The 24,663-nt window shown below is 31.1% G+C and overlaps 2 protein-coding genes across 3 annotated transcripts; both read left to right on the plus strand.

Moving 5' to 3' along the window:
• Positions 1 to 549: 549 nt before the first annotated feature.
• Positions 550 to 15,740, plus strand: LOC107453905 (ras-related protein RabJ). 2 transcript variants are annotated; one of them, XM_016070920.4, is made up of 6 exons: positions 550 to 1,192; positions 5,792 to 5,842; positions 7,831 to 7,954; positions 10,078 to 10,193; positions 13,914 to 14,038; positions 15,014 to 15,740. In XM_016070920.4, the coding sequence occupies exons 1-6, from the start codon at positions 1,117 to 1,119 to the stop codon at positions 15,731 to 15,733; spliced, it is 1,212 nt and encodes a 403-aa protein (XP_015926406.1). In that variant the 5' UTR covers positions 550 to 1,116; the 3' UTR covers positions 15,734 to 15,740. The 2 variants fall into 2 exon arrangements, with proteins under 2 accessions (XP_015926406.1, XP_021002852.1); XM_021147193.3 differs by lacking the exon at positions 13,914 to 14,038 and having other exon boundaries at positions 984 to 1,192; positions 10,078 to 10,189.
• A 2,604-nt stretch (positions 15,741 to 18,344) lies between these two features.
• On the plus strand, positions 18,345 to 23,207 carry LOC107453906 (zinc finger protein 510). Its single transcript, XM_016070921.3, has 3 exons — positions 18,345 to 18,486; positions 21,259 to 21,393; positions 22,552 to 23,207. The coding sequence occupies exons 1-3, from the start codon at positions 18,345 to 18,347 to the stop codon at positions 23,205 to 23,207; spliced, it is 933 nt and encodes a 310-aa protein (XP_015926407.2).
• The last annotated feature ends 1,456 nt before the right edge of the window (positions 23,208 to 24,663 follow it).

Raw genomic sequence — 24,663 nt, forward strand, 5'->3', positions numbered from 1 at the left:
AGATTTAGTAAATTTGATGTAAATAATGCTCAATGATGCTAAATAATGATAAGAATTAAAAAAATTGATTGAAAAAATTTGATCATTATTTAAATTAATTCCATTAATTTAAATAATGATTAAATTTAACAAATTTGTTTGAAATAATGTTCAATAAATCAAAATAATAATTAAATTTATCTCATATGTTTAAAATAATGATTTTCTTTATTTTAATTATGTTTATAATAAATTTTGCAAATTTGATTGACATAAACTCGAAAAATCAGAATAAGGATTACATTTAGGAGATTTTGATTGACCTTATAATGTGATAAATAGAAATAATAATTAGAATTATGGCGTAAAAGATATCATACCATTAAAATAAGTTAATCGAAATAATCAAACTAAATAAATTTAGATGAATTTATAAATTTATCCATGGAAACAGTTTTCGACAATATGTTTCGGAGAAATGCATTTCAATGTATATAAAAAATAAATAAATTATTATGAGTTCAATTCTTAAAACCAATGTTTTGTAATTGATAAGAAATGATGAGCATTGATAATGATTAAACAATCCTAAAGTATGTAGAAAAATAATCTAACTAAAACATCTTCTTTGTGTTGATCATATATATTAGGGGGACCGGAAAGTAATGTCGTTTCGGTGTATTTGATATTTGTGATCAAGATATTATTTTTAATCAATAATGTATTCATCCTCGTTAGCAACAACCTTTCAATGCCGGATCGAAAAGGAATCGAAAACAATGAATTGGTTTTTAAGACTAACAAATATTTATCACACCGAAACAACATTACTTTCCGGTCTCCGTAACTTAAATGAAATAGGTTTTGTGTTTAGTATTTTGTTGAATACTTGTATTAAGGATATCTGTAGTTTGGGATTATCTGTAACTCGATAATTGCGGTATAAATGAATAAACAAGAAAAAAGATTACGTCCATGTGACAGTGATATCATACAAGTGCGGGAAGTGACTTTTATTTATTTTCTACCACTGGGAGAGCATTCGACACGGAAGCAGGTTTTGGAATTTGCTGACAAGGAAAATTAATTAGCAGATGCTCGCAATGATTCATCATATTTAAAGCACCATTTGATAAAATGGAGACTTGTCTCTTTTCGAAAATGCCCGCTAATACAAATCATGAATTTAAAATAATCCTCCTTGGCGAATCGGGTAAGTTTTTTCTGCAAAAAATTTTTGTAATTAATTTTATACTGTTCTAAAAAAATTCATTGTTCAATGTAGTTTTAAAAGAGTTTACTGATCGTTGCATTTAAAAGTGTGTTAAATAAGCTGTAAATTGCGTTCATAAGAGTTGTATGCGCTATTCAACTTAAATTGGATTCAAAAGAGATGAATGCGCTATGCAATTTATATTGCCTTCAAAAAATTAAATGTGCTTCACACTTTAAATTGCATTCAAAAGTATTAACTGCCGAGTTCTCAACAAGTAAGTTATTTCCAGATGTAATTTAAAATGAGTTTAGTAGAATTTCAATCTGGTTTCAGTTTAAATTGAGTTCGGAAGAATTTATATCTTGGTTTTAATTTAAAATGAGTTTGAAAGAATTTAATTCTTGTTTCAATTTGTATTGAATTTTGATGAATTTAATTTAATGAATTAAAATTGAGTTCGGAAGAATTAAAAAACTTAATACTTAATGTAATTCCTATTTAATTCGTGGGTCGATGTCATTAAATTTAAGTTGTATGATGCAATTTAAATTGAGTTTTAAAAAGTTTGATGCTTGGGGCAAATCAAGCATTAAATTCTTTTGATTGATTTAAATCAATCAAAAGAATTTAATGCTTGATTTAATTTAAAATATTTTTAAAATACTACAACAAAATTTTTTTATCCTTATGTTTGATGTAACAAAATGTAAATTTTAAGAGAAAGTTAAAGATAGGCGGTGAAAGGGAGACGGTTAATCATTAGCATACATATTTCAGAATTTCTAAATTCATAATTAAACATTATGACTTTTACAAAAGAAAAAAAAAAAGGTTTTATTTTTTTTTGCCTTTAAATTCCTCTATTCAATTCGTATTAAAAATATAATTTTTCTAACAATTTAAAAAAAAAATTATATCTTTACGTTTTTAGTTTTTATGACAAAAGTTCGAAATAATATTAATATAAAATAAATAAATATAACAAATCATTATTAAATATTTATGCTGTTTTGTCACGTAATTTAGGAATTCTACTTTGATTGAAATTTCGCTTATCTCATTATTGTCCAGTTTTCAAGTTATCATGAACATTTACTTTAAGATAACATTTTTTATCTTATCTTACTACTGGATCACTTGAAAAAAGCAGTAAAAATACAATAATTCAGCATATTTGACTTAAAATTTTGATTAAAAGCTTTAATTATTGAAATTATAAATTACAAGATGCTTTATTCTAATACTAGGGAGTTAAGCCCCCATCTCGCTGACGCTCACCAACCCCGATGATTGCTTGGCATGAAATTATTCAGCTAAAAATATATGCAACAAAAAGAGCCGACATTTCCCACGTCCAAATATTTCCCTTATGAAGATCTATAAGTGAACATTAAATCATTTTTCTACGTAATCATTTTTTGAAATAGCATTTAAAATTAAAAGTTTATTGTTGTAACAAATTTAGTGAGTTCACGACAGTACCGAACGGATGGATGTATATTTTAAATACAATTTTTGCATTCCTCACGAAGCTGAAAGTTAAGTTCCATATCGAATCTCTTTAACCGTCATTCATAATAGTATATTAATGTCATTTGTCCCAAAAATAATAATTGTAAAACGGTTAATAAAATCAGATACCGATTTAAGAAAACTTTATCTTATAATCCAACGTAGAATTACGTTATAGTAATAATAAATCAAACCCAAATAATAATAAATAAACCCCAAATAATAATAAATAAACCCCAAATAATCATAAGTAAAACCCAAATATAATAACTCTTAATTTAGAAAACAAACAAAATCAAAAACGTAAAATACTAACTGTACAGGTAAATAACTTTAAATTTCGATTTTGTTTATTTCAACCAATGAAAGAAAATCGAAAACTTAAAATTAATAGCAGATAATAGTACAGCAAGTAAAATCTATATGACTTGAAAAAATAACTATAATTCCATAAATAACTTTATAAATAACTTTAATTAGTTTCCTGCTAATGATAGCTTAACACTGTAACTGCTTCGTTTATTGTTTATCACATTATATGATTTGTTTGTTCTTAAAGAGTACTAAATACAGTGATTTCATTAGATGTTTACATTATACATGTTACTGCAAATGACCGAAATCGGTGGTTGTTGACCTCCGCTGGTGAATGTTGACAATCACATAGTCGCTTTGGTAATGCGAAATATTTACTAGATCTAGGTAAGTGATGCCACTGCTCGGTATGCCCTACATCAGTGGTTCCCAACCTTTTGTGAACCATCGCCCCCTCTTGGGGTTGGCTGACACCTATCGCCTCTTTCTCCTTTTGCTCAAAAAAACATTCATTGTTGCTTGTGAGCAACCAAACACTGAAAATATGCTATGTTATTTGATTTTAATTTTAATTGTAATGCAAATAAGGAGGCACATTTATCCTGTCATTTTTATTAATTAAAAAAAATTGTGCATCTTTTTTTTCCAAAAAGAAATGATATTTAAAACGGAATAATAAAAACAAAAGTACATTTTTTTAAATTCATATTTTAATGTAATCAAGAAAAAGTTAAAACGTTAACAACTAAAATTTGAGGGAAAAAAATTAAGAGGGAGAAAGTACATTTTTACCACTTTAATGACTGCCCTGTGCTTGGTGTATTTCAAGTTAAAGCTTGAATGTCAGGTTTTATGCTCGTCAGATTTAAAGGCAATTGAATCAAATGTCCAACCTTTCTCTTTGCTTTGTGAGCAGCTGGGAGACAGAACTAAATCCTCTCTCCACTAAATATGTTGACGGGAACGAGATGAGAAGCGGCTCAGTTTGTTTCCACAATTGTGGATAAGTATCCATAAGCTTTACCCAAGATAACTCGTAACCGTATTTTTTAAAGACGACTTTAGCCTCACAGTCATACTTCAAATCTAAAATCTTAGTCTACAAAGAGGAAGTGAGCTTATCCACAACTTTAAAAGAGAAAGGATCGAAAATCCAATCCGGAATTTCTAATTTCATCAAATCTTTAAATCCTGTAACTGATCAAGGTGATCAGTAAAATATAAGATTTTATTTTCGACAATCTCGATATCTGCCATTGAACTCTTTTTAAGAGTTGGAAATTGCATTAGCTCTTTGCGACCAATGTTTGACTTGTAGATATCAAACTTGGCGATGAATGAAGATGTGATTCCCTTAACTTTGATAATGTTTATTTCATTTGCTTGAAGTTTTACGTTGATTTACTTCATTTTTTCAAAACTATCTGTGAAGTACGCAGTTTCTAACTTGCGTTGCTTCGAACTCTCACTTAAAACAGGATCAGTGGTGTCGAGAAACTCAGTAACCGAATCCATCAATTCGAAGAAACGGCTCAGTTTCCTTTTGAAAGCCATCTCACGGCTGTATGTAGGAGCAGGAATTCGAAATCTTCATCATTTTCATGGCAAAGTTGTCGGAACAAACGGTTATTTGGAGAAGTAGCTTTTATTTTATTGATGCCAGGAATAACCAACTTTTCTCAGCCAAAAGTTGACGATGACTGACATAATGAATGGGGAGATAACTTCTGGTACTTCTTTCTTAAGGTGACCCAGAAACCCAATATGACAACCAGACATGGTTGGAGCTCCACCTGTTGCACAGACACTTACATTTGTGAGGGGAATTTCTTTTACCTCAAAATAGTCTTTGACCAATTTAAAAATCGACGATCCTTTTGTATCGGTGTTCAAAGTTCTTGTAAACAACATTTCCTAGTTAATCTCCTTACTCGCATTTATGAATCTCACATAAGCTAAAACAGCTTTGTTATCTATCACAGTTGATTCATCAATCTGCAACGCAAATTTACCTTCTTTCAGAAATTTAATGAATTTTGATTCAACGTCTACGGCCATCTCATCAGTACGCCTGGAAACAGTATTATTGCTCAGAGGAACAGAGCGACTTATCAGATTTACGCCTGCGATACCAAAACCTATGACGAAAACGATCCTGCACTTGAATTTTTTTTTAATTTTTAACTATCATAATTCTTTGTCGACACCAGAACCATTGGTTTCATATATATTTTTTAATTTCAATCTCAAATAGCTTTAATTATTAATATTATTAGCAATTTTTATCCTTTGAGTACTCGTCGCCCCCTGATCGCCTCCCTAAGGATTATCGCCCCCTTGAGAAGCTCTATCGCCCCCTTTGGGGCGATCGCCCCCAGGTTGGGAACCACTGCCCTACATCAATGTTTTTTTTTAAGGTTCAGTGCCACTGACCGGTATACATTCGCCCATTATACCCTACACTGGTGTTTTTTTTTTAAAGTTAAGTGCCACTACCCGGTATGCATTTAGTTAACCGGTACTCCGAACACTGATGTGTCTCCTGATCTATCCTCAGTAGATATTAAAATATCGAATAAATATAATAATATCAACGAATAAGTGAATATCAAATCGGATATAATAAATATTTCGGACTGTCATCATTGCCCTATGTGATTGGTGACATTGAAAGTCGACATTCTCTTGATTTCGGTCATTCATGATATTATACATACAAAGAAAGGCTATATATACACAAAGGTACAATATTTTTTTATTTTTCCTTAGGTGTAGGGAAAACATCCTTGGCTCATGCGTATACAACTGGAAAATTTAATCGTAAGTGTTATTATAGTTCAAAATATTTTTTCAAAGAGTATTTATTTTTATCTTTAAAGTGAAATTTAATCCAAAATACGAGGGTTGTTTTGTTGTATACACTAGTAGAGGTGACGCGTGCGTCGTCGCAACGAGTGCCTGCTTCTTGTTCTGGCATTCCTTGGGAACAACTTTGCTTAGAGTCAGCTGTGTAAGTAACCTGTGCGGCCAGTTCTTTAAAATGCGTTAAGTATAACAAGCGTGTATGAGATACTGTCAGTGATGCGTTTTTAGTCGGCAAAAAAATCTTTCTTCTGCATACATTCACCGACAAATTTGACCTACTGGTATGCTGACTGGAAATTTTGTAACTCCATGACAATGACTCTCTTCACAGCTCAGTCCTGAGCTTTGTTGGACTCTTTTGGGTGAGAAGTTTTAAACCCCCTCTCAATACAGTCCAGACCTTGCGTTAAGTGATTTTAATTTTTTTCCAATGTTTCAAACATCATTTTGGCTGGCTGCAAACAGTATTACATGACGAAGACGTGAAAACGGTCGTGACCTCTTTGTTTTCAGAACATTTCAAAGGGAAGTTACAAGCGGCAAGTTGCTATAAAGAGGATATTTTTAATTTAATTATAAGGAATGATAAGTGTTTAAGCAAATTTGGCAACTATTTTGAAAACAAGAGAAATGTATGTAGAATCAAAAAATATTTTTGCTTCATGAAAATTTTTCTTCGTTTGGCTTTTATTTTCAAACGGTCCTTGCTTAAAAAACAGCTCTCGTATTTTATTCTTGATTTAATAAATGAAATTTTAAAATTATTTTTACCACCATTGTACCTAATTAATTAATGCATACATTCGCAAACATTTCATGTCATTTTTTGACTCGGATGAATTTTAAATAATTTCTGCTCTCTATCAGGATGCATCCGACTGATGACTAAAAGCACTCTAAAAGTATATAAAACTAACAAAGACATTGAACTTTACTGTCAATGATCATCTATAATAGAAGATATATGCATCTGAACAATTTCGCCCAAAAGACTTAAAAAATAGTTCTTACATTATTAATTTATCCCATTCCTTCACTATTATTATTAACCAGAACTCACTTTTAATTTTCAACAAATGAATAAATAAATAAATAATATGAAATATTATTTATTTATTTTTTTTGCGAATATCAAATTGAGTTAAATTTCAGCCATTTTATATTATTTCTTGTATTAAAGGGGAACGAAAAAAACTTACTTTTTTATTTCAAAGGGAGCCTATATCCTGCACATTTTAATCATTTTTAGCTAATGCATACTCCATATTCAAGTTCTGAACTAAACTAGATGCTGTTCCAGGCTTGCGAATTCAATTGTCAGGCTTAAAATCTGGTTTTAAAATCATTAACAATGAAAAAGTTATATTCTTCTCATTAAATATTTTCAAAATAATTAAAAGATTTTTTATTGATTAATACATTCACAACTGGATACTTGCAAGAGATGCCACCTTGGAGTATGGATCCTGATTGTCTGTTGAAAAGTGGCATTTCTTTCAATTAAGCCTAGCCCTGTCAAATATGCTCTACTGTAATCGATTATCGTGTAGCGCGATAATCTCGCAATTAATGAATTCTTGAAAATTGATGAAATATGTAATTAAAACTTGGCAAAAGGAAAGAAATGAGCGACTCATTTCCCCCTTGTTTATGAAAATAGGCCAACAATAAAAAGCCTAACAACTGTAACATTAACACGCCATTTTGTTCATAAACAATCAGCTGGTAATGAGGTTATAGGTCAGGTGGTTGTGTATCAGCTGTCTTCTCCTTCTCGAATTGAAAGTAATTCATTGAAATCATATACATTATTTATAAAGGCGGAGTTCCACGAAAAGACTGTTAATGATTTAGGGTCGAAAAAATTGGATATCGCCGCTTTTTGGTGGTTTTTTTTTTGGTGTTTCTTTTGGCATTTCACAAAATTTCTAATTGTGTTGCAGCTAGACATCAATCGACAGTAGTGGCTGATCGCACTTCTAAAGAATTCACCTTTAAAGGGGTAAGAGTGAAACTTAGTATTTGGGAAACATCAAATCAGAACTGGTTCAAAAATGTCGTCCCTAAGTAAGTATTCATTCAAGTTGTCAAAAAATACAAAATAAAAAGATGACCTCAAATAAAACTCAAAAGACTTCGAATCAAATAATTAAGAAAACTCTACTATTACGTTTAATAAAAGGAAGATTTATTTACTCAACAACAAAATTATAGCATCGCCGTTCCAAAAAAAAAAAAACAAATCTCTTAGTCAAAAAACTATTATTTACATTCTAAACTTACCATGGCAACCACCAAAACTCTTCTCGTTGCCATCTTTAAATAGGAACAAAAATAGGCTGCGCATAAGCACATAATATTTCACACAAGTACTTTGTAAAAAGAATTTATGAAAAAAGAAATTTTTTTCATGAATCAATTACTTAGAATGAAGTTTGTGTTTCTTTTACTTTTAAAGTTAAAAAAAACGGTACATTTTGATGAATTATTAGAGTTAATCTTTATTTAAGTAACAGGTTTTTCTTTTCCTTTTTTTTTTTTTTTTTTAAAGTACACTTGTTTATTTTTTATCCACTAAAATACATTTTTTTTAGAATTTGTTTTATTCAGAAACTAATCTGATAGTTCTCTAAAAAATAAATAATTTTAAAATGATTTTTTACACAAGCGCGATCATTACTCGGTTAACTAGTAGAGTCATCAGATCTTATTTAGAACTAGCCGCCTAAGGCGGCCAGCTGTCCGCCACGCTAAAGGTTTTCACAAATAAAGTTTTTTAAAACATAGTAGGAAAGCGATTATCAGTATTGAGTATAGTTAAGTGCAGCGAGCTCTCTGTTTATCGCCTTATAGCTCTGCGATTATCATATCAAAGCGAAGCGTTCTATTTAACTACGTATCGAATATGCTGCCACATTTTTAATACAAAAGTTAAACTTTTCTCCACTTTGATAAATGTAAACTAATGCGAACCTTACAATTAAATTATTAATTCCTTCGTATATTATTGGTTTAAGTTGTCGAAAATTAATATTTCAATTGTAAGGTTCGCATTAGCATACATTTATAAGAGTGGAGAAAAGTATATGCATTTTTTAATAGTTTTTTGAATATGGCTCTTTGAAGACGAAAAAGCATAGATTTTCTTACAAAATGACTGATAACTAAAAAACTAATCCAAATTTTTGAAAAAGAAAAAAAAATACTTCTTCATTATGTCAAAACACAATTATGTGCCGAGTTTTGTGCCTGGGCGAGGCTTCTGGGGCGATATATTGTGATTACAGACAGACAAACAGACACACAGCCGTGTTTATTATTATGTTTAGATGACATAAGTCTTGATTGTTTCCTGATAGCTACGAGAGAAATTTTTTGTCATTTAATAGTTAAAAGAAATTTACCATTGATCCCCATTGACTAAAATAAAATCAAAAGAAATTTGTCTTCTAGCCGACTTGTTGAATGAAGTGTTCTTAAATGAACTGTTTTATGGAAATGCTTGTTTCAATCATTTCCTGAACATAATTTAGATCATCAAGTAAAATTCATTTTCAATTTCGACCACTTGCCAGACTAGCTAGAATTTTAAAATTTTATCAGGAGCTCTCTGTGTCTGATGCCAATGCAAGTCACAATTGTTTTCTAAATGATACAAACAAAATGTATTGTCATTGTTTTCAAAGAAATTCGGACCATTTTTTTTTAAGAAAAAAAAAAAGCAAACTATGGACTACGATTAAACATGCAAACTAATAAAATAATTATATATTTTTTTTAAATATGGTTTTACGTACATTAAAAAGAAGAATAACTACTCCGTCATATTTTAACGTAGAGCGTTTTACTTTCAATTCTCATCATCAATCTCCCCCTCCCCCCCCCCCCNCCCTCCCCCCCCCCCTTGTCTTTTGAAAGAAATGCGACGTACGCGTTTCCTTTTTAATCCGATATAAATAAGATTATTTCCTCGCTGTACATAATTTTATTTTATTTTATTATCTATCATTAACTGCTGGTACAGGAATCCTAAATCTGACTCAGCATCTTTACTATGCCTTCATATGTGAAGCTACTTTATTATACCTCTACACCTTATATGTATCTTTATAGCTATCACCATTCTAAAGTTATTTGTGTGTTACATCAATACTACCATTTATTTGATACTAAAAGCTTTTCTGTTTTAGCTACTACGATGGTATTTTCCTGGTCTATGACACTACAGACATGATGACTTTCAATGCTCTTTCTGATTGGCTGACACGATTAAAAGAAAAAAGTGACGGAGCTGTCATCCTCGTAGGTCTTTATCACTTTTGACGATTTTTTCAACAAACATCATAAATAATTAATGAAAAAAGAAGTATGATTGCCCACTGGAAGGGCAACGACATTCCAGAATATTAAAAAAGAAAAGGAAATTAAATCATTGAAAACATTTTTATTCCCATATATAGATAATTTAAAAGGCAAGTAGAAAATGCAAACATTTATACAGAACATCCCTTAATATTTTTAAAATATAGAATTAAAAAGCTAAGTGAGGGAAAAAAAATCCAGTCTGCGATAAATCTTGTTTTAAGGTTGTAAAAATCAACAGCATAAAATTCATTTTCCGATTAAAAATTGCTAGGAAACATCACTTCATTTACAAATAAATTTGCTTTAGAGGGTTTTAATCTCTATTTCTCTCTTATTAACTACCATAATGTAATTGCCATAATTTATCTTTTTCGTTCACTTAATTAATTTGCAACCCTAAATGAACATAATTGTTTTGTATATCATAATTTGCCAGGATTTTAAAATGATACATTAATGTGCCACTCTTAATAAGCACAGTTTTTTTTAATGTCAAATTTTGAAATTTTAAATAGTTACATTAAGAGTGGTCATTGCAAAACACCCTTCATACAAAGTTTTAATTTACGTGCGTAAGAAAGTACTGGGACCAGAAAATAATAATATTTGTTTGGGTTCATTTTGCCCAAAGAGGCTTTCCAGGATGCTAAAGTCATGACCATGTTTCATAAATTATTTTGTCGAATATTAAGCCTGAAAACTATTTGTTTTAAGGTTCATAAATTTTTATCTTACAGCATTCACAAATTTTTTATTTTTTTTTCCATACGGAGTAAAAGAAAGTTGATTTATTGACAATAAATCATTTTATATTTTATACAGCCGATCTAATGTTTTGGGTTCATGACTACTAATGTTCAACTCCGTAGCCTTGTTATTTTGAACTCAATCCAGTAGACAAGGGAACTCTTGGATAGCGTAATGGGAGAAATTTGCCTTCCTGGAGGACTTATAGATGGAGCTAGTCCGCATTTGTGTTGCATGGCGAGGAAAACCGCGAAAACCTCCCTTAATCTGACGGCAAGGGGACTCTTTCCCATGATCCGCCTACCACTGTGAATATTTTACATCAACATCGTGGTCGGTGAACGCCTGGTGCGGAATTCGTATCTACCAGCGATAGCTGGGAATCGAGCCCGGTTCTCCTCATGGGAAGGCTCTTTCCCCTAAGCCACCACGGCTCGACAATAAATAATTGTCGTGATAAGTTCCCAGTTAAACCCTTTTTTGTTAAATTGAACAGTTAGCAAGCATCACTGACAAGATTGAACAACCTCTGGGCAAAACTGAAAGGAGATTCTAAACAAAAAGTGAGAGCCATTAGATTAGAATTATTTAGTTACAAATTGACTTTGATTATATTACAAATAGACTTATAAACTGAAATAAGTTTTTATTGTTATAATAAATTGAATATAATTCAAGTTAATTAGTTTTTATAAAGTTTTTGAACCGAAATAAAAATTTTCAACTCCAAGTGTAATTTTCTAGATTTAATTTTTTCCCAAAGATTCCAAAAATCTATATAAGTTATAACTAAAATTGCAGTCCATATGTGAACACAATTATTTATACTGAAACCCAAAATGCATGAAATTCCCAAGCATTCGTATTTTAAATTAAACAAAACCATCTTGTTTTGAAAGACCAAACTTATGGACGAGTACAATAGTCGATGGAATTACCTTAATTTTTGTTCAGTTATTAAAATTTTTTTTTAATTATACAATCAACTTCGGAAAAAATTGCATTTTGGCAAAATATTGGGAGGTGGGGGAGCTCGTGCCCCCCCATACCTTCCCGAAGCTACGCATATTGGCGAAACCATTATGAGAACAGAGGTGTAATTCATACATAAATATCTTTTTTAGTGAATATTCATGAATAAATGATACATTAAATTAATTTGCACTTCTTTTTAATAAATTTTCACCTCAGCTAGACAAAATTTGTTTTTGGAATTTATAAATCAAAAGATAACTTATTCATAATTTATTTATTAATACAATAATTCAATCAAATCAATTATTAACGAAATCAATTACAAGCTCAAAAACATTCAAATATGAGATAAAATAATTTTGTGATACGTTATAATTTAAATAATTGTCATAATAAAAGAGGTCTCAAAATGTACGCAAGATTTGAATTAAATAGAAAATTAATTAATTTAGTATTGGCTGTAAAAAAATTTTTTTGATAATTTACAGTCTAGTGTTAGCAGGGCCCGCACTAAGGTTTTAAATTATTAGCCAATAAATTATTAGCCAAATAACAAAAGTATTCGTCAATTTTCGAAAGTGTTCTCCAGCATGCAAATCTTAAAAATGTTTCGTGATTAATTTTTTTCCCATAGGAAACTATTTTAAAATAGTTTGTTGCAAGCTTATGTTATTTAGACCCAATGCTAATTGGTTATGCGAAGCACCTACCGAAAATTACTTTTAATCGAATAAAAAATACGGATTGGTATAAAAAAAATTCGTTTTGACGTAATTTTGGATATCGAGTTAAATTATATTTTTCTTTCTAGTAGAAAAAATTATTTTCAATACTCTCGCTAAAACACAATTTTATCCGCCAAATTTAGGATTTTATGGCTTTTGGCGAGATGAAGAATGCTTAGCGCGGGCCCTGTGTTAGTAAAAAATGCAGTTTTCATTATTGAACAATGCCTCAAAAATAATGAAATTTTAGCTGCAAAATTCGTACAAAATAGGGTCGGAATATTGATTTAATTGTGAAGAAAGTTATTGAGAAATTTTTGGACACTGGATACAATTGACGATGCTTAAGCCAAAGAATATAAAGGATATACTCCCCTCTACATTCTTTGGCTAAACACTCTGGCCGTCCTATACACGTGAGTTTCAACATGAGTATTGGACAATATAGTAATGGTTTCAATATGATTATGGTTACAACGTGACGATTCGATATGCCATACAGTGTCCCTAGATTGTGTGATTGAACACTGTTCAATTTCTTTCTAAGGGAAGGTCGATCTCTATCTCAACAGATCCACCGCAAAACTCGTGCATTGAAGAAATAGAGAGTCAACGCTGAATCTATTAAGTTCTGTCGCATTTATGTTAAATGGCATTGGAAAATTACGATAAAAGAATAAGTTAACGCCAGAAAAGCTACGGAACTCATATGCACGATGTGCTATGCATAACCTTATCCTATGTCTCAGTATGAAAAAAATCTATAATTGGAAAAAATGTGTTTATTCAAATCTAGCACAAATTTTGGGACACTCTTTATATTAATAATTTGAGTGAAAATTTTGTCCCATTATTATAAATATTTGTTTGAGTTTTTCTAAGATGGAAAACTTTTTTTCTTCTTTTGTCTATTGAACGTAGCAATTAACTAACAGCAGTGAGAGTCGAACAAATTTTTTTGACTCCTTTGAAGTTTTCTTCGACACCATAGTTCTTCTCTTCACTCAAATGAACTTTTAAAAAAAAAACTCGTTTTTAATCGTTTCACAGCATTTAGTGAACATTAAGATACAAAATTCCAAATTTTAAATGTTTTCATAAAATCCTTTCAATATTATAAAATTTATAAAACAAATATTTTTTTTTCAATTTCCATTTCTTTTTTTTTTGTTTCGTTTTAAGTTAATTTTTATAACAGTGTATTATTTGAACAGTTGGAAATAAGATAGACCACCCAGATTGCACTGTCGTACCACGTGATGTAGCGAAGAGATTCGCTGGAGACGAGGATTTAGAATTCATTGAATCTAGTGCGAAAAATGGTGACAATGTAGTTCATGTGAGTATTAATTATTAAATAATAACAGTAATGATTAACGACAAAAATAATGAAAATAATATTAAAAAAATTAATAATTTTCAAAATAAATTTTATTTAAAATGCAATTTTCCAACGTAGTTTAGTTGTTTTGTGAATTATTGCAGGAACAACCAATGTCAATATTGTGTGACAGGTCAGGGAGAAATAGTCACCATTTTTATCAACAAAGGCAAATATGAGGCAAGGGCAGACATATCACGAAAAATTTGACGTCCAATTTTAACAAATAAAATTTTCAAGAATGCAGCAAAAAAGAAAAAAAAATGGGAAGCTTACTTTACTTTTATTTTTATGGATGTAAAATTTTAAAACAATGGTGTAGTACTAAATATGAGTATATATTAATTAAATTTATTCAATGGTTATTGGTTTTAAAGTTAATCTTTAAATGAGTATAGTTATAAAACAAGGCTATCAAATAAACTAGCAATTAAATATTTTCGACTCTTACTAAATTAAACTATTCACATTAAATATTTAATTTATATAATTATTAAAGTCACATTTACACAACAAATAGGGTAAAATCATAATTTTGAGCTCCCACAGAATTAATCTTGAAAGGGAATTGGGTACTTGCACTTCAAGACGAAGAAGACCCCCATACCCCACACATGTGACCTATGACGTCAGCGCCGACTAATCTTTATCAGCAAAACGTCACTTACAAGTATGCCATTGCTATTTATCTCCAAGGAAATAACAAGCTGTAAAAGTGGACACCGTCACGTCCAGCTTTTTTCTGTACAAAGATTTAAAAAAAAAGGCACCACTGTGGTCCAATGTAACAGCATTTAAACTGTGTTATAACCTTTTTTAATTTTCTTTTCTTTACTTTCAATCGCAATTCAAGGAAAGAGTATTTTCCCCATATTTTGAAGTGTATTTCATTTATTATTTTTCTTACTATTATAGTTTTTTTTTTCCTTTTAGATTTTCGAGCACCTTACTTTAAAAATTCTTCTCACAAAGAAATTGGTTGTCAATGAGGAAGTAAACTGTGAATTATTTACGAGTGCAGACCAACATAATGCTGAAGATGAACTTAGAACTGAAAAACTTCAGCCGTTGAACCTGAAAATTCCAAAACAATTAGAGACGAATCAGAAGAACAAACTCCAAACAAAATGTTTAGTTGCATGTGAAGTCAACTGTGAGCTTTCAACTCCTTCCAGAAATAGATTGGCAAATCAAACTAATAAACCTGAACTGGTTCAAGAACAACATCAAGAACCTATGTCAGATTTTCGAAGAAATAATCTGGAGTCAACCCATCATAACTCCTTCAACACGGCTCAACCAAAAACCAATCCCTCAAACCAAACCAACTTCCAAGCACTAACTGCCAACAGTGATACATTGACTAATCAAAATTTTAAACATGAACTTTTAGATGAACAGTCAAATCTGGAATCTCAGAAACGTCCGCAAAGATCTGACATGCAAAACTCAGCTAATAACGCAAGTAACGAAACACGCAATACATTACAAAATGCTCAGCGGAGAGCATTCAGCAGCGGGAATGTCCATGCAAACATACCTCAGACAACTCCAGCTAATAGAGATGATAACGATACTGAACAATCATTAGGTTTTCTTTGTTATGACAGTAGTTTGCTATTGACTTTCTTTCTCTTAAATAAAAATAGATGATAAACAATGTTTTACTTGTCTGTATGTATGCTACCTTGAATGACCGAGAGAATGTCGACTTCTATCAGTGAATGTTAACGATCACATAGTCGCTTTGGTGAATGTGCGAAATATTTGTTATATCTGATTAGATATTCATTTATTCGTTGATATCATTATAATTATTCGATATTTTAATATCTGGTGAGGATAGATTAGAAGAAACTTCAATGTTCGGAGTGCCGGTTAAATGCATACTCGGAAGTGGTATTTGACCTTACAAAAACATTGGTCCCGCAGTGGACTGATCATTAAGACACGGTTCCCAGCAGATCACCGAAGTCAAGCATCACTGGCTACGGTCAGTGTGCGGGTGGGTGACCACTTGGATCAGTCTGCGTAGGGACCGAGGGTGTGCGGTATTGGTCCTCGTTAAACTGTGCTACCGTAAAGTGCTCGACTTCGTGCGCAGGTCGTCGGGCTACCGAAGCGGGGGTGCCATCCCCTCCGCAGAGGATCAAAATTGTGATGGCATGTCTTCGGATCATCCTCCGGGATGTTTCCCAGACCGTCGCCAATAGCCCATTGTTCAGCTCTAGTGCGACGTAAATTAACAACAACAACAACAACAATACAAAAACATTGACGTAGGGCATACCGGGCTGTTACACTTAAGCATATATGGCAACGTTACTTTTAAAAAGTGACGAGTAAAAGTACAAGTATTTTTAAAAAAAGTAACGAATAAAAAGTAATAAGTTCTTATTTTAAAAAGTAATGAGTAAAAAGTACAAGTACTAAACAAAAAAAGTAACGATTTAAAAGTACATTTCTAGGAAATCGAAAATTCAAAGTAACCTAAAATTTTATTGAATAATATTCTTATGTTCTTTAATGTTTTTGCAAAATTGTTGTTATTTATTTAATTATTTTTTATTTTGAAAGTTATAGACATTAATTTATTTTTAAATTCGGAAGAATATTATAATATTATTTTATAATATAATCGTATAATTTAATTTTAAAATCAAATATAATTTTAATATAAAACTTTTTATGGATTTGCACGAAAAAGAAATTTTATCTATTGATTTTAATTTTTAGTTTATTATTTTTATTTATTTAAATTACCATTGATTTAAAATTGTTTTACTCTATATGGAAACGCGTTTTAAAAGCACGAACATAAACAAAGCAAACACGGGGTTGCAGATAGCTTTGTGATCTTTGAGCTAGTAAAAAATAATTGAATGTGCAGTATAAGCTGAAGCAGAACAGTTTACAGACAATGGCTAATGCTGAAGTCATGCGAGAAAATCATTTTCCGAAAATTTCTGCCAAACGGAATAATTAAAATTTGTAAACGAATTTTAGTATCGGCTAAATTAATACCTTCAAGTTTTCAAGAGTTAAAATAGTAATTATGATAGTTTTCAATAGCACAAATAGTTCTGAAGCTCTTAGAGATTTGACTGGGCGTTATTTGACAAGGTCGGGCATAAACATAATTTTAGTAAAAATATACTAGGTAAAAATGTATTTAGTAAAAAATGTATTAAGACAAAAATGTATTATTAGTGAGTTCAAAAAGAAAATTGCAAAACGTAATAACAAAATCCTACATTTTTTATTTAAAATGTTTTAAATAAATGCATAAAACTCGAAAATGAATGAAAATAACTTGCTAATTAATAATTTTTTTAATTCATTTTGCAAAATAATTGAATTTCGAAAGTGGCGTCACTGAGTCTGCTGCGAGAATTTCTCAGAACGTGCTTAGCCACGCTGAATAAGCGGAAAGACAATTTTAAAAGGTCAAGGTATTTAAACACGAAGTTAGCTGTGAATGTACATATATTGCACATTAATTTTATAAATTAAAAAAACACAAGCATATTTTTTAAATTCAATTTTTTTTACTAGAAAGCTTACCGAGTTTTAGAAAAAAGTAACGATTTCATTCGACATTTCCGTTTGCGTACTTTTTACTTGTACCGGCGGTACAAGTAACGAAAGTAAAAGTACTGCCATATATGCACTTAAATAGACCTAGTATATATTTCGGACATTTACCAAAGCTACTATGTGATTGTTAACATTCACCGGTGAAAGTCAACAGCCACCAATTTTGGTCATTTACAGTATATATCTATATATATATATATATGTCACGGCCAAGCTCGAATTCGGCCACTTCGAGAATTGGCCGGCCAAATCTCGAAATGGCTAAGAACGTTGTAAATTGGCTGGCCAATGTCCGATCTTTTCTTGATTTCGAGAATTGCCCGGCCAAATCTCGAAGTGGTATGGGAGGATCAGCCAAAGTTGGAAGAAAAAATCATTGGCACGTATTATTGGCTCTGTAGAACCATAACTTCATTCTTTAAAAATTACTAGCTGCGGTACCCGCAGCCAGGCCCGTAGCCAGGGGGGGGGAGTCGGGACAAATCCCCCCCTCGAAATTCAGGGATTCAAACTTTTTAGTCTTTCTTTGAGCCTCTCAATAAAAATAAAATAAAAAAAACTGTCGAATCAAACATTTTCCCCGTACACTCAGTGTTTTAGAAGACATCATCAAAACGAATTTGCCGAATGAAAAATTCAAAAAAATAATATCTTTTTGCGAAACAAGATGGATATAGAAAACCATGATGCAATTATTATATTTAAAGAACTTTATCCAGAAATAATTCAACTTCTCGAAGAAGTAAAGACTTCTGGAAACTGTGATGCTTCCTCTAAAGCGGACAATCTTATTTCTACTATCACTAAAAGTGAGTTTCACATTAATTTACTTATTTGTAGAGATATTTTTTCTGTGACTTAGCAAAGCACTCCAACAAATTCATCCAGATTTGAATGGAGATTTGATACATGTAAAATCAATAAACAACACAGTTCTAAACAAAAGAAAAAATGCCGAGTATGAATTTCAAAAGCTATATTCGGAACTCCTTAATACTTTCACAGATTTGGATCTAGATGTAAAACTTCCTAGATTGGCATCCTATCAAAATCACCGTGGCAATATAAAAAATCAGAACATGAACCCAGAGCAGTACTTCCATCAAAATTCAAGCAGTACATTCCTTTTTTAGATTATTTCGCTGCCCAACTAATTGAAAGATTTTCGAAGCACGAAGATACTCTAGCATCTCTCAATAAAGTGTTACCTAAGTATTGTGTGAACGTTAATATTAATTTATGCAATTTCCGAATCTACGCAGATTTCATTGACATCGAAAACCTCATTGGGAGAAATGGAAATATGGGCATCAAAGTGGAACCTGCGTGAACCCCTTAGTAGACCAGATACGGCACTTTCAGCAATGGAAGAATGTAACAGTATATTTTTCCCAAACATTTATTGCTTGTTATCAATATTGGCTACGTTGCCAATCACCACAGCAACTGCAGAAAGAACTTTTTCTACTCTGAAACGCGTAAAAACAGCAACAAGAAATGCTACTAAAGAAGAAAGGCTAAGAGGGCTAACTTTATTAAGCCATTTTTTTCCATTTTTTGCCATTTTTTTCGGGATATTCCGGTTTGTCCTAAAAAAGTAATCGAAAAATTTTCTTCAAATCCCCGTCGCATGTCTTTGTAAACTTTGTTTACATATTAATTATAATTATTAAGTAATATTAATTGAAAAATAATTATTATGTAATATTTTTAATTACTAGTTTAACTTTTGCAAACAACAGAATAAACAATATTTGTTACAATGTTTTTCCCCTACTTTGCATGTCTGAAACCTTCCTTGCTTCTTACCATATCCCCCCCCCGAAAAAATATCCTGGCTACGGCCTTGCCCGCAGCTAACTGCGGTGGGATGTGGCCATTTGAGACAAAGTAAAAAATTAAATTTTTTATATTTTAATTTAAAAATTTGTCTATTTTTTAATATTTTTAAATTAGAAGATTTATATTTTTAAATTAAAAAAAAAACAAAAACAAAAGAGGCAATATTAGCAAATTATCTATTTGATAAAACAAATATTAAAAAAATTGTGGTCCCACCGTACCATCCGGTATGTGAAAAAGCATACCACTACAATTTTTTTTTCTGTAAAGTAAAAGTTATTAGAAATACAAAAGATATTAAAAACGTGGCACATTCCCGCCGGAATTGCAGATGCGCCGCCTACCGGACATTCTTGATTGAGCACATCGCGTTTTGGCCGGCGGAACATCGTGGCCACTTCGCGAAATGGCCGGCCGAAGTAGAATATTCACTGATCGTTTCAATTACATCGCACTTTGGCCGAGAATGGCCGGACTTTGGGCGTTGGCCGTAACACACACACACAAAAAATTCATAAAATATCTCTATTTTTACGAATTAATGGTTAATAAAAAAGTGGTTTACATGATTTTGCAAAAATATTACATACAGTAATCAATACTTGAAATAAAATAACGAATTTAAGTGTGTGTGTGTGTGTGCGTGCATGTATATGTGTTGGAATACCATGTAGTGGGTATCCAAAGGCTTTAAAATTACGAAATTTAACATGAAGAAACAAATTACAAAGCTAGATTTTTAATATTTCAATTATATATTTAATTCAGAAGTATTTAAAAAATTAAATTGTTTCTTTGGTTTACCGGACTTTGGTTAAATTTAACTATGAACAATTAAATTTTGTCAAATATTTTAATGGTAACATCAGTGTTGCTTGCTTTTAACAGCTCTTATAAAAAAAAACGTTGTTTATTACGTGTTCTGTCAAACATAATTGTTTTCGTTGTTCCAAATTATCTGATCGTAGAAGCATAAACGGACACCAAATAGTATTCCTGAAACAACTTGTTTATTTTCTTTAGTTACGCTTTTAAAACGTGTTTCTATGAAACTAATACATTTAAAATCAGCAATAATTGAAATTAAAAAGAAAGTTTGTAAAAAGAAGTTTTTAATAAAGAAATGGTACTAATTCGCCGAGGATAAACGTAAGAAAACGCTAATATTATTATTGACGAAAATGATAATTCGCACTTAAAAGCAAAATTTATGAAGAAATGGTACTAATTCGTTAAAGAGAGCTTAAAAAATCGTCAAATTATTATTGAAGTCAATGATGCTTAGTTTATTTGTTGATATACTAATTAAAATAAAAATAAGATTTTTATTGGTTCAAAATATCTTAGGAGTAAATTTGGTGCTCATAACAGCTTCACCAATACTGTACATGTTTATGATAGATATTTATAAAATTTGGCCTATTCTACTACCACTCGAAGATATAAGTACAGGTGAAAGTAGCTTGATTATAGTACATTTTAGCTATCATGAGTTGCCTCGTGCAGCTGTATAATTCTTGATAGTTCTGTTATACTTTATTTTAATGGGATGAACTACTAAATATATGTTTTGCAATAACGTAAAGCTAAAAAATATAGAAAGAAGTCCAGCTCTTCGAATATGTAACTAACACGGGAACTGATCTGTGTGGTATGCTATACCGGAAAAACAACTTACAGGGCGAGCAACATACTCAGATTTAATAAGAGCATCATATGCACTAAGTTTTTATGCATAGGAAGCAAAGTGATAGTTAAAGGGTGCGCTACCCGTGAACCGGTTGTTGGACAACTTTACATGTACGGTTGCGTACGCTGTCCTCGTCAACCGCCATTTTATTCCTTCTTTCTATCTCAAAATATGTTAGAAGATTGTATGGCTGATATAAATGCATTCTAAAAGATATATCTTAATTAATAGTACAGTACTGCATGCAGAACAAACCAACAATAAATAAAAGGAGAAAGATTTTAATCTTCTCTCCAACCCCAGTAGTAGAAGTGGAGGTTAAAAACCCGTTTTGAAAACCTCTGCTGTTGTGCCCATAAATGTTGTTTTTTCCTTCATACGCATGGACCGCACCAGACCTAGGGGGGCCGGCTCACATTATGTTTATCAAAGCTAGCCTTCTCTTATAAAACAACCAAGAAGAGCAACAAATAAATATAAATATAAAAATTATAAAAATAATATAACTGCATTCGACTTGCAGTTTTGTGCATGATTTTATAGTATTGCTTAGTACTAATTTATTGATTCATTTTTCACCCCGCACGATGAACGAGTATTCGGCTAGGACATATTATATCTATAATATTAAAATAAAAAAGTGTGCCGGTCCGTCTAGATCCCCCCGGGAAAAGAGAGAAGACCCCTATATTAGTCCCTGGATTTACCATAAACCCTTTTCCTTAAACAGAACCGAAACCAAAGCAGAACTAAAGCCAAATAGAGGATTTCCGTACTACCGATCACCGGAGCGGAAATACGAGAGCTTGATTGGTGTAATTATCTTGCGTGTAAAATTCACCAATCACCTTTTCCGTCGTTGGTAATCGGAGCTGCGTGATTATTTTACAGTGAAAAAAGTTAATTAGATTAGACACAGTAATGGGTTGGTGGATGAATATGAACAGTTTAAACTGTTTATTTCTGTTTATCTGGAGATCTTGAAGGATGTAGAGAATTTTTGCAATTTGAATGTGCTATTTATTCTTGAATGAAACAGAAGTAGAAAGCTCAAAGCTTTCCATTACACTATAAATTGGTTTTTGTTTATATTTAGCATTTGTTCGGTAAACTGACGAAGTTCTTACATTTTAAATTAATTTTTTCCAATCAATCAGATCAAGTACAACTGACAACAATATCATTTTTTTATGCGTAAATGAATGCTATTTCAAAATTCCTCTTTTCATAATATAGGAAAACAACTGACGAGTTTAATGAATATCTTCTTATGAAACTTATGTAAACTAAAACTAATTTAAGCGTATATTATCATCATATATTGCAAAGCGTTTTTTTTTAGTCTCTCATGGTAAAATGTCCACGGAGGAAGAAACAAAAAATTTTAGTACTTTAAAGAAGTCTCATGCATGCAGTGAGTGTGATAAAACATTTGTGTCAAAGAATCATTTGATTAATCATTCTCGTGTTCACACTGGAGAGATGCCCTATTCTTGTGGCATGTGTGATAAAAAATTTTCACAGCAATTTAATCTGCATATCCACTTTCGTACTCATACTGGGGAGAAACCTTATTCTTGTAATATTTGTAATAAAACATTTACAACACGAGGTAACTTGAATCTGCATTCTCGTGTTCATACGGGTGAGAAGCCTTATTCATGTAGTTTGTGTGATAAAACGTATGTCCGCAAAGACCACTTAATTAAACATTCTCGTGTGCATAGCGGAGAGAAGCCCTATTCATGCGACGTGTGTGATAAAACTTTTATATCAAAAAGTACTCTTCATCTGCATTCTCTCGTTCATACGGGAGAAAAGCCTCACGCATGCTGCGTTTGTGGTAAAACTTTTCTGTTGAAGAAGTATTTAAGCCAGCATTCGCGTGTTCATACTGGGGAGAAACCATTTTTATGTAGTGTATGTGATAAGAAATTTTCCCAAAAGAGTGCTTTAAATCTTCATTTTTCTCGTTTTCATAGTGGGGGAGAATCATAGTAACACTATTTTAACAAAATATGTTTGTTTACTCTGTAACTATCTGTTTGTATTTGAAAATAAAAGCTTTTAGTGGATATTTCCGTATTGTGATTTGTTGCGCCAACTACAATTCCCAGGGAACCAAGTAGATTTTAAACTTAATTTTTTTCTTTTCTTTAAAAAGTCGATGTTTGCCTGGAGGTGACTATGAGTTATACCTTTCGAGTTGGTCCCTTTCTGTGATTTTTTAATTATTTTTTTTTAGCTTTTCACGTGCCACTGCCCGGAAATTACGATTATTCTGCCACAGATCACGATACGAAATCTCTCCAGTTTTATTATATTATTTATTGAATTTTTTTGATTGAAACATTTTTTCTATCTTCATTTCTGTATTCATACAGGAGAGAAACCTTTTTCATGCCGTGTTTGTGATAAGAAATCTTTACAAAAGTGTGTTATAAATCTTCATTTTTCTTGTTTTTGTTGTAAGACAAAATCATAGTAACTGATTTGATGAAATATCTTCTGTTTACTTTAAATGGTCCTTATTTTGTAGTAAGTACTAAAGTTATTTATTGTATTTTTCAACCTGTCTTCAGTAGCTTGCTTGACCCAAGGTTGTCATTTTCATAAAATTTTATTAAAACAGTTTTTTTTATTTAAATCAGATAATCTTAAGTCAAATCTTAGTTTTTTTTTTTTTTTTAAATAATTTTGTTTTAAGCACATATATATTTTTATATGCATTACTCCATGCTAGTGATTATTCTTTATTTCTTTTTAAGAATATGTAATTAATGAAAACTAATTTAGGGGATTCATATCTCTGTTATATGCACTAAGTATTCAATGATTCTACAGTATTATTTCTTAGCATTATAATTATTACATTAAATTGAATTAACGTAATTATTTATTGAATTTCAGGACATCAGATTATCTTAAAAAATTTATAGGAAAAAATATCAATTATTATACACTTTGCATTTTTCGACAATACTTTGGATACTACTTCACATGCAAGAAAACAGCATTAACGGTATAACAGACCCTGCAGCAGAATCACGACAATATTGTCACAGAACATTACGGAATTCTTGCATAAAGAATTTTCCTTTAGGGAGTAAAAAATTTTGGCTTTCTTTTCTACAGAAAAGTTTTTTTCCTCAAAAATTATATTGAAAAGATGCCTTTTTCGTGCATCGAAGGAAAAAGAAATGCTTGGGATTTTTCTATTCATATTTGTTGAGAAGAATGAAAAATAATGAATGTGAAGTCGTGAAGTAAAAAATTTACTTAGTGCAGAAATGTTCAGAAGATTTACCCCCCTCCGTAATCATATTCAAAAGATGCCTTTTTTATGTATCAGATGGATAGAAAAATGCACCTTTCTTTCCTATTCTTATTTAAAAACAATAAAAAAATAAAGAAAACTGGAAAAATTTTGATTTTCTTTTCTACTGAGATTTTC

This window comes from Parasteatoda tepidariorum, chromosome 6 (genome assembly GCF_043381705.1).
Source record: "Parasteatoda tepidariorum isolate YZ-2023 chromosome 6, CAS_Ptep_4.0, whole genome shotgun sequence".
Classification (NCBI taxonomy): Eukaryota; Metazoa; Arthropoda; class Arachnida; order Araneae; family Theridiidae; genus Parasteatoda; species Parasteatoda tepidariorum.